Source organism: Biomphalaria glabrata, chromosome 5 (genome assembly GCF_947242115.1).
Source record: "Biomphalaria glabrata chromosome 5, xgBioGlab47.1, whole genome shotgun sequence".
Classification (NCBI taxonomy): Eukaryota; Metazoa; Mollusca; class Gastropoda; family Planorbidae; genus Biomphalaria; species Biomphalaria glabrata.
The window spans coordinates 16975958-16986700 of NC_074715.1; the positions used below are offsets into that span (position 1 = coordinate 16975958).

A 10743-nucleotide genomic window follows, 5' to 3' on the forward strand; every position below is an offset into this window, starting at 1 on the left:
CATTTTCCTTTAATTAACATTCGTTGTTTTTTTTTTCATATATATTTTTTTCCAGTTTGACGTATGCCTAAAGCTAGGATAAAATGGAAACACATCGAAGCATGGAGCAACTTACAAAAAATGCTTCCACCGGATCAAGCAACAAACAGGAAAAATTCATATCATATGGCTTTTAGAGATCTTCATATATGGAGAAAAAACAACAAAAATATAGCAACCTTTCTGGTGTATCCGGTGTATAAAATAAAGGAAGTGTTGATAAGCTATGTTTTTTTTAAATTTACATGATAATTTCTTTGCACATTTTAGCATTGCTGAATCACATTTTTTTTTAAGCTTTACTGTTTGTGACTTTTATTTATTTGGCAATTTTAAAGTTCAACTTAGTATCTCCCTTTTCATATAATATTTAATTATCACTAAGAAAACAAAAGCTGTTTAGACAACGTAAAAGAATAAACCAACATCTCTCTTTATATCTTGCTGAGAATGGCTGCTGACCAGTTGAGAAATTTGGTCTTGGAACTGTCACAGCACCCTTACCACGAAAGTCAAGGGACAGATGATAGTGATGGTGATGATGATGATGATGAATTAATTAACTACTTGTTTAAGTTTTTTTCATTGATTCAGTTGTTGTCATCTTCAATGAATAATTGTGCAAAGTTTCAACTTGATCCGAGAATGGAAAGTGGGAGAAATATTGTGTACAAGATTCTGGCCAAACAGAGTGAGTTGATATAAGCTTTGTAAATAGGATTAAATGTGCAGATATAAGATAGGGACAGTTTCATTTTTTTAAATTACCATCAATTTTGGAAAAAAATTGTATGGTCTGCACCCACGATAGCGGTATAGTATAGTCGAATCAGTCCAAACCTTATCCACCGTTATTCAGTAGCAGCCTACGAAGACTCCATTAAACTAAAACACTTATCTTCTACTCTATGGACCTATTAGGTCTTTTGTGTATTATGTTGTTTTTTTTTTCACAACTTTGAAGACAAAATATAATTTATTACACGCTGTATGCATAGGTGTCTTTCAAAAAAGTATCGAAATTTAATTAAAATTAATTAAAATAAAAAAGGAGGGGGGTAACCTAGCTTTCAGAAGGCCAGTTGAGGAAACCGTTGCCTGAAGTCGAGTAACCTACCATGGTACAAGCCACGAGAGATGTTGATTTCAATTATTTTTTTATTAGCGCTTATTGTCTAGTTTTAGCGATCTAAATGGGAAAAACACATATATCACGATACTAAAAGCGCCCCCCCCCAACAAGTGTCGCTAAAACTAAACAAAATTGTATGGGTTTGTATAGACTAAATCAGTGTTTACGATAATGATATATTATGTCTAGATCTACAAGAGCCATAGGGCAGATGCGTAGTGGGCACGACGTGCGCCCGGGGCAAGGTACTTTAAAATTATTGGCGCCCCCCTCCTCCATTTTCCATGAACGTAACATAGAAATATAGGCTGAAGGTGGCATCCAGGAATCGTGCCCTCCCCCCTTCCCAACTCACCACGCCTTTGACAAGAGGTATCTGTTTTATTTACTGTTTCTACGCGATGTATAAGGAATTATATTTGCGGTCTAGACTCTAGAGGCAGACTGGGCTCCATTGCCTTGGTCTGCAGCCAGTCTTATAGGAGAATCAAAGGATTTCAAAACTCCAAAATAAAACCTACAAGCATCAGCTGTCCACAGCCTTCTCAGACTACTGAGCCACTGTGGTCAACATTTGGCCCAAAGAGTACCGTGGTTATGGTCTGCACTATCTACATTCCACTTACAAATACCTAGCGCAGGCTATATAATATATATAAGATCTATTTTCACAATTAAAAAAGTAATGTAATGTATTGTTCTATTAAAACAACTTTTGTGTTTGTTGAAATAGGATTGGCTAGTTGCTACTACTGATTTGTAAAATTAAAAAATAGACTGTAGATCTAGACCTAGACGTAAACCGTGTGTATCTTTATCAGTATGTATTACAAATTGATTGAAATAGAATATTTCGATCTATTTATTATAAGTTATTTCTATTCTGCAAAATTATTTCTAGTAGTTGTAGATCTACTTAGAATTTCATGTGTAACATAGATCTACTTTACATAGACATACAGTACACATATTTTTGTTTCCGGGTGACCTAAATACCATTTTCGTTATTTTGTCATCTGTCGCCTTTTAGTAGTGTGTTATGTGTATTAAAATCCTTATAAGGCTGGGTCGAGTGATTCACTCCCTGGCAGCCAGTGTGTCGGAAGCTGAGCTAAATAGAGTCTAGATCTCTAAGACAAATCGGTGAAACAAATATTTAAGACCTAATAACATAATATGATCTAGATCTAGTTTTTAGAATCTAATTAATATTAAATTTTATTAATTAGTGATTTAGACAATTTAGTCTTTAGAATTAGAAATATTAGTAATATCTATCATGTAAAATGATATATTGATATAATTATAATAATATTATTATTATTATATTATTATTTATTATATATGTCTGTGTAAAACTACTGTGTAAAAATAATGTACATGTAATATTAAATATAATATAATATATAAAATATAGATTATAGATCTAGAATCTAGATTGATCTAATTCTAATTAAATCTAAAATTGTCAAGAATCTATATAATCTATATATATTATATTATTATTTTAAATGTATTAGTTAGTCTTATACTAATAGAAGTAGTTTAGAGATATAAACTTATATACCATCTGAGACTGAGATCTATTGACTATTATATAAAGTAAAGTATTTTATAAATTAAGTCAGTTAGCTGTCAGTAACAGTGTATATTAAACGTATAGTTATAGTATAAATTTATTATTTTTTGGTTTAGATCAAGGTCTAGACTTTAGACTAAAATTTAGAATCCGGTTTTATTGCTTTCTTTAGAATCTAGGACTAGATCTATATTTTTTCAACATCAACTGTAGTTGTGATATAAAACTTTCTACTGCTAGCTACTAGCTAGATCATCTCTAGAGAGTAATTATGTTTATAGTGATATCAGATCATATCATATAGCTATAGATGATAAATCTAGAAAAAAGTCTTCATAAATACTTTATTATCATCCTCATGGAACATAGGGCCTCTCCAAAGTCTCTTGCTAGTTTTTTTAATGGCTTCACAGCTTTTTCCTTCCTCTCTGCTTCATCTAGTACACTGTGTCACTATGTTCATTTTTTGTCTTCCTCAGCGTTTTGTGCCCTGGGGATTGTACTCTAAGACCTGTATAGCTCTGTTGTAGGTATCTTTTCTAAGGGTTTGATCCATCCATCTCCACTTTCTCTCTAAGGTCTGCACTTCTATATTTCTTTATACTTCATAGATATCGATAAAATATAATTTATAACTGTTTTACTTTACTTATATAAATCTTTATTTAGTCTAATACTTTTATCTTAGTCTTAACGTTTCGAGTCAAGGGCGCTATAGTCGGTCGTCTCTCTATAATGACTATTAGATTGTGTAACAAACTTTTAATTACAAATGATTCTTCTTTCAGGTGAATAGTTATACTACATATCAAAATGTCTAGTAGAAAGACTAAGGGAAAGACAACCAAGAAGCGTGCTCAGCGAGCAACTTCAAATGTCTTTGCTATGTTTGATCAAGCTCAGATACAGGAGTTTAAGGAGGCATTCAATATGATTGATCAGAACAGAGATGGCTTCATTGATAAGGAAGATCTTCATGATATGCTTGCTTCATTAGGTAAATAGTAATATTGAAGTAATAAGTTTTTTTTTATTTGTCACAATTCTTATGTAACATATATGTATATTTAAAAAAATAGACCACACATTGCTATTGTGTGAATATTTCATGAATGGGTCTCTTTGTTGACTGGCCTAAAAAAAAAAAGCTTTTACTGCCTGTATTTCTAAAACTGTTGATCTGTTCGTTTAACAACCAAATATTTTGATCTGCTACATTTAAAAGGTAAGGATCCAGCAGATGCCTATCTAGATGAAATGATGAGTGCAGCCCCTGGTCCTATTAATTTCACCATGTTCCTGACAATGTTTGGTGACAAACTGAATGGAACAGACCCTGAGGATGTAATTAGAAATGCCTTCGCTTGCTTTGATGAAGAAGGAACTGGTGAGTGGATGAATATCTTTTGCTTTTTTCATAGTCTATAATCAGTTTCAAGTTTTCATTTAGGTTTAAAAAGAGAAAGTGAATTTCAATGAATAGTTTTACTTCGTTGTTCAACGATGGAATAGGTTTTCTGTCCATTCAAATTGTCAACTCTTAGATGGCAGAATAGCTAGAAGTGTTAACAGAAAATGGCTCATAAAAATATTATTGAGTCCTCTGCAAATTTATTATTATTTATTATTATTATTTCTTTTTAGGATCTATTCCAGAAGAGAGGTTAAGAGAACTACTGACAACGATGGGAGACAGGTTTACAGATGATGAGGTACTTATATGATGCTGTTATTATTTTTTTATTGTGCACAAATATCATACCTGAGACTTTAGAAGCATGGTTGAGAGGCTAAGTACTCTTGAACTTGGCTTGGCTTGGGTATCTATGAATGGGGCCTTAAGGTTCGACACCCGAATCAAGCAGAGTTGTGTTTACTGAGCGCCTAAAGGCAGCGCTGTAAACCTTCTTCCACCCCCCACCCCCCCCCCCCTTAAAAAAAAATTAGATTGTACCATAGCTCTCTGAGCATGCTAAATAAGCATGAAAGTAGCTCTATATAAAAGCTATAATTTATTACTCTGTAATCACATTTTTTAAAGCTTAATTTACTATTATTATTTTTTTTGGTAAAAGTAGAAAAGTTAAAATTGTAATGTCTCTCCCCTCTTCCCATTTAAAACATAATTTTGTATTGTTACAGCAAGAATCTAGTAGATAGTCCAGTTATATATCATTGGCATAGACTGCGCCTGAAGTAAATAGTTTTAGCTAATAAGCTTGATTTTACTTAGTACATAAATTATCAATCATCTAGAACTCCCAAAGTGGTCTTAGAATATATCATGTAAAATAAATGTCTGTTTAATCATTATTGAATAAGTTAAGTGTTATTCAACTTATCTTTTCCTATAACCTATAACCACAAATCTACTTACCTAGCCTATAACCTGATTGCCACAAATCTACTGACCTAGCCTATAACCCAATTGCCACAAATCTACTGACCTAGCCTATAATATGATTGCCACAAATCTACTGACCTAGCCTATAACCTGATTGTGGCGATTGCCACAAATCTACTAACCTTCTTTAAGTTTTCTATGACCTCCATTTTCTTTTCACTTTGTATGTTCATCCCTAAGCAGTTTTCTTGTTATATACTTCTACATGTTATGTCTTTATTCACAAAGATAATATATGGGATGATGTTTTTTTTTTCAACTTGTTGGTCCTTTAAGGTTGGTTCTTCATCTTGTGAAAATGAGATATTAGTTTAATGTACTTAAGGATTTTGTGGGGGTTTCAAGTGTACTTGACTCCAACCCATACCAGACAACTTGAAGCAAAAACTAAAGCAGATGGGTTTTTGTGCTGGCCAAAGAATTACCTCATTAAATGTTGATTAGCTAAAACAAATCTGTCCAGCCTAAAGATATTAAGCTCATAAAATAATTTTTAATGTTTGCATTTCTATTGTTCACTCCATGGATGTTATTTTGTTATTTTTGTTTATCATTATATAGGTTGATGACATGTACAGAGATGCACCAATCAATAAGAAAGGAGAATTCAACTACCTTGAGTTTACACGGATCCTGAAATATGGCAAACGTGAAGATGAGACTCAGTAATAGCTTTTAAAACATATGAACAACTTTGCATTACTTATTCTGGATGCTGACAATATAACTTTTATTCTTGCTTATTTCATTTTTTTTTTCATGGAGGAAGTAGTATTGTATGAAGTTTAATAGGTCTTTTTATTTTTTTTTCCCTTAGGATTACAGAATTTACTTCATGTTAATATTATAATAAGCTATTAATTACAAATTTAAGGGCTTTTACTGCTATGTTTCAGTGGCCTGTTTTCTAGAATTCATCTCGATATATTTGATCCAACATTTGTGTTTTGTTTTATTTGCCATGGATAAATCACATTCCACATGCATCTTTAAAGGGAACAATTTTTTGTGCTTTTTTATTTTTACAACTGGTGATGTTCATTTCCAAAAAGAAAAGTATTTTTTTTAATAACTATTCCAAGCCATGTTTATTTTGCTCATTGGGATTCTTTAATTGTTGATTTTTTTTTAGACTTTCAATCTTTCAGCATTGACTTGAGATGTGTTCTTATCTCAGTTTCTTTTATAATGTAAATAATACTTAGACTGTATCTGACACCATACACACTTGTCATGTAAACAGACAGTCTGATAAGAAATGAAATGTATTTGTCTTATGTCTATTTAATAAGACCATGGTGACTTGAAGGGAGTTTTAGCTTACTAAGCATTTATGTGTGCGTCAACACTAAGACCATTACCTAACTTTCATAGCCTGTCATTTTTTGTTCAATAAATGTATTGTATCTTTCATGTGTGTTTGCTTTATTATGAAAACTCTAATAACAAATATTTATACCTACATGTGGTTTGACTCATCATCTGGAAGATATTAGGAGCATCTTTAGTTGAAATTTTGCTGTCTTGTATTGTAGTTATCTATTTCATCAGCTTTAATAGCAGTCACTAAAAAAAATTCAGTGTGACTGGCTTCTCTTCCAAGTTTGAAATGGAATGTAGGTCACTTCCAGTAAACACTACCACACTATCTCCCACTCTCAACCCCCCAAGGTTTTTTAGTTGAATGGTATTTACCAGGAACAGCTAAGTAGACTGCTTGCTTACCTCAGCTGTATGTGCTAGCAGTGAGTGTAAGACGACCTGGAGACTATGTCCAGATACAGGGCAGCAGTGAGTAGGAGATTAAGAGCAGAAATAAAGCAAGGACCCACTTAAAGTCTAAAGAGTGTGTGTAGCAGGCAGTGAAGCCAAAAATATTCTTATGCACTAAGAACAAAATTTCTGACTGAATGCATGTAAAAACTTTTCAAATTAAATATATTTTAAAAAGAATAACTTGTAATGTGCTTAATTCAGGGTTAGTAGCACTTTTCCATGACAAAATTTTAAGTTTTTTTTAAGGATGAAATGTATGATATGTGTGTGTGTTTCCTATCCGTTTGTGTGATACATAGTAAAACATAAACAAAACTAAGCATTTATCAAATCAATTATTGTTATTTGATTTTAAAAATAATAAATATCTTGCCAATATGCCACAGAAACAATGTTATCAGCTGTGGTATGTCCACAGAAAATGTAATGAAAGTTATCTTTTAATCTAGTAACAACTTGACTGTCATCCCAAAACCTACCTCAAACAACCATTTTTTTTTTCAAAGATTTATTTAAAAACATTACAAATGGTTGCTTTTCCATTTTTAGCGGCCTTCGAAAGGGGAAAAGACGCTATTAGTTTTGTGTGAAATGTCTGTCTGTCCGTCCCGTTTAGATCTCGTAAACTAGAAAAGATATTGAAAATCCGACATCACAATATTTTAGACCATTCAAAGTTCTGATGCAACTGCTACTTTTTTTCTCTGAGTCCACTCAGCTCTAATGGGTACCTGACATTAGTTGGGGAAAAGTAAAGGCGGTTGGTCGTTGTGCTGGCTACATGACGCCCTCGTTAACCGTAGGCCATAAAACAGATGAACTTTACATCATCTGCCCTATAGACCACAAGGTCTGAAAGGGAACTAGTTAGGCCAGGTTCCCATCTAACTTTACATTCACTTTCACCTATCCTTTGATCTGCTGGACCGTTGGGGCACTACACAAGATCTGTTAACCTTCTTTCTCCATTCTTATCTCTCATTTGTCTTTGATATAATTTCATTCGGATGTTCTTTCTGAAAATATTGAAGCCTGCCTGGGTGGACCACTTCGGGGGCCGATTTTGAGTTTGTGTTTCCACACAAACTGTCTTTTGTAACCTTGTTTAAAATAAGAAACATTCTTAGAGATGCCTTCATAATGTGTATTCTCTGTGATGGAAGTGTTCATTATTAGTTCCCATGTGTATCTTATAGATACTAGAGTCATAGTGTGCATTTGAGGTCATGTTTTATTCTTTTATTAGCTAACTTAAATCCTTCTCATAAACAGAGCCAGTAATATAAAGGGCAATATAGGCCTATTTGAATGTTTAGTTGACATTTGCTTACTAAAAAATGGCTTTTGGGAGGGGGGGGGTTAGACCTATTCGCGTTTTTTTTTTCCTAGCAGAATCTTTTTCAACCATATTGTTTCCCTGGCTTTTACGAGTGAAATAATTTTTACGGACTTTTCACAGCTGTATGCGAAACATTTTCGTTAAATATACAGTAGATCTAGACTCTTGATCTAAGTCACTAAAATGCGCGGACTTTTCACGGCTCTGAGAGAAATATCTTCACTATATATATTCTAGTGATTTAGCGTAAATCTAGAGTCTAGATCAAAGTAAACAAAATTCGCGGACTTTTCACTGCTGTGTGAATATTATCTTCACTAAATTTACAGAAGATCTAGACTCTAAAGCTAATTCGCTAAAATTCGCGGACTTTAACTCTAAGTCACTACATTTTGCGGACTTTTCACGGCTGTGTGAGAATTATCTTCACTAGATTCTAGTGATTTCGAGTAAATCTAGAGTCAGAAGTCACTAAAATTCGCGGACGTGTGCGAATAATCTTCACTGGATACATCGTAGATCTAGAGTCTAGATCTAAGTCACTAAATTTGCGGGCTTTTCACTTCTTTGTGCTAATTAATTATCTTCACTAGATTCTAAACTCTAAGTGATTTAGCGTAAATCTAGAATCTAGTGTATTTCTGGAGTAATCTAGACATTAGATGTATCGACATCATTAAATTGACTAAAATTCACTGAGTTTTCAGGTTAGGTGCGAATTATCTTCACTAGATCTAACTTAGATCTAAATCTAGATACTATTAGGCCTACTAGATACTAGCTAGATCTAGATTTACGGACTTTCCACGCGAAGTCACTCTTAACCTTACAAGATTTTAGGTGAGGGAGGGCCCGGAGGGGTGTAGCCTACAAATTAGTCTAGTAATTGCTCTAATTATCATGGGCGTAGCCAGGGGGGGGGTTCTTGGGGTTCAAATCCCCCCCCCCCCCGCAGCGGGGGGACGGAATTAAGTGACTGATTTTTGCTTTCATTTTGTTTATTTTAGGTGAGATTTTAATACTAAATCATCACTTACCACAGCACAGCCGAGGCAATTTTGAGTTAAAAACCCTCTACCAGGTGGTTTTGAGTTTAAATCCCCCTACCAGGGGGTTTTGAGATTTTAAAAACCCCTATCAGGGGGTTTTGAGATACAAATCCCTCTACCAGGGGGCTTTGAGTTTAAAACCCCCTACAGGGGGTTTTAAATTTTAAACCCCCTACCAGAGGTTTTTGCAGTTAAATCCTCCTCTTCTATAAAACAAAACAAAAGAAATGCAAACAACAATCCCCAAATTCCAACAGCACAGTTAAGGAAGATTTTGATTTTAAAAACCCCATCCAAAATTTACGATAACCCCATCTTCAATATAAAAAAAAGAAATTACACACTCAAAATTCTATGAGCGTAGCCAAAGGGGTTTTGAGTTTAACCCCCCTCCCCCTTCCAGTTGGGGTTTGAAGCTAAAAAGTACCTCTTCAATATAAAAAAAAAAACAAATTACACACTATAAAATCCATGAGCGTAGCCAAAGGGGTTTTGAATTTAAATCCCCCTCCTCCAGATGGCTTTTTGTTTAAAGTTTAAAACCCCTCCAGATGGTTTTGAGTTTAAAATTCCCCTACAGAGCGTTTAGAGTTGAAAACCTCTCTCTTCAATATTATTTTAAAGCAAACTACAGTCACCAAATTCTATGATCGTAGCTAAATGGGGTTTTGAATTAAAAACAAAACAACAAAAAAAAAAACAGAGATTTTTTAGTTTAAAACCCCTCAACAGATGATTTGACGAAAAAACTTTCCTTTTCGATATAAAATCTAAAGCGAAATACAGGCATGTAATTCCTAGAGCGTAGTCAAGAAAGGTTACAAATTTCTACCAGTGGCTTGGGCTCCATTAATTAAGTGTGAATAGCCTTCTGACGAAATTGAAAATCATTAAATGTGTCTCAACAAAGATGGCTAAGACAGATTTTAGGAGTCAGTCATAGAGATCGGGTCTAAATCAAAGAAATCATATGCCGAACTGGGAGTCGAATCCTTAGTAAGGTTGTGACAGAGCGTCGCATGAGGTTTTGCGGGACATGTTTTCCGACAAAATGAATTACGCAAAATAAGAGTTGCGGAAACAGCTTGCCGGAAAATGCGCCGAACGGCGCGAGAGGGTTTAAGTCAGTAAGAATAGCACATTAGATTTTTGAAATAAAACTTTTTAATAGCAAGACAATGCACTGTAGAAACCTCAGAATATGCATTTTGTTGGCTTTCAATACCAGAAATAGTGCTCGGCGGCGGGGCTTCGCCCCGCGCTGGGGAAGCGCTGCGAACTCCCCCAGACCCCCTTGCTAGCAAGGGCGGGGAGTCTACAATAAACGTCTTCCGAAAGGGTCAGAATGTAATAAAGATTAATTATGTACACACACACACATATTTTTCTTTCGCCGGGGAGGGGGGGGGTGGTCCCAAAACCCTC

The 10743-nt window shown here is 34.3% G+C and overlaps 1 protein-coding gene across 5 annotated transcripts; it reads left to right on the plus strand.

Moving 5' to 3' along the window:
• Positions 1-1840: 1840 nt before the first annotated feature.
• On the plus strand, positions 1841-6565 carry LOC106064332 (myosin regulatory light chain 12B-like). 5 transcript variants are annotated; one of them, XM_013222844.2, is made up of 6 exons: positions 1881-1991; positions 3230-3276; positions 3539-3747; positions 3976-4137; positions 4395-4462; positions 5716-6565. In XM_013222844.2, the coding sequence occupies exons 3-6, from the start codon at positions 3564-3566 to the stop codon at positions 5821-5823; spliced, it is 522 nt and encodes a 173-aa protein (XP_013078298.2). In that variant the 5' UTR covers positions 1881-1991; positions 3230-3276; positions 3539-3563; the 3' UTR covers positions 5824-6565. The 5 variants fall into 5 exon arrangements, with proteins under 5 accessions (XP_013078297.2, XP_013078298.2, XP_055885880.1 ...); XM_056029905.1 differs by having other exon boundaries at positions 1882-1991; positions 3230-3328; XM_056029906.1 differs by lacking the exon at positions 1881-1991 and adding an exon at positions 2235-2314.
• The last annotated feature ends 4178 nt before the right edge of the window (positions 6566-10743 follow it).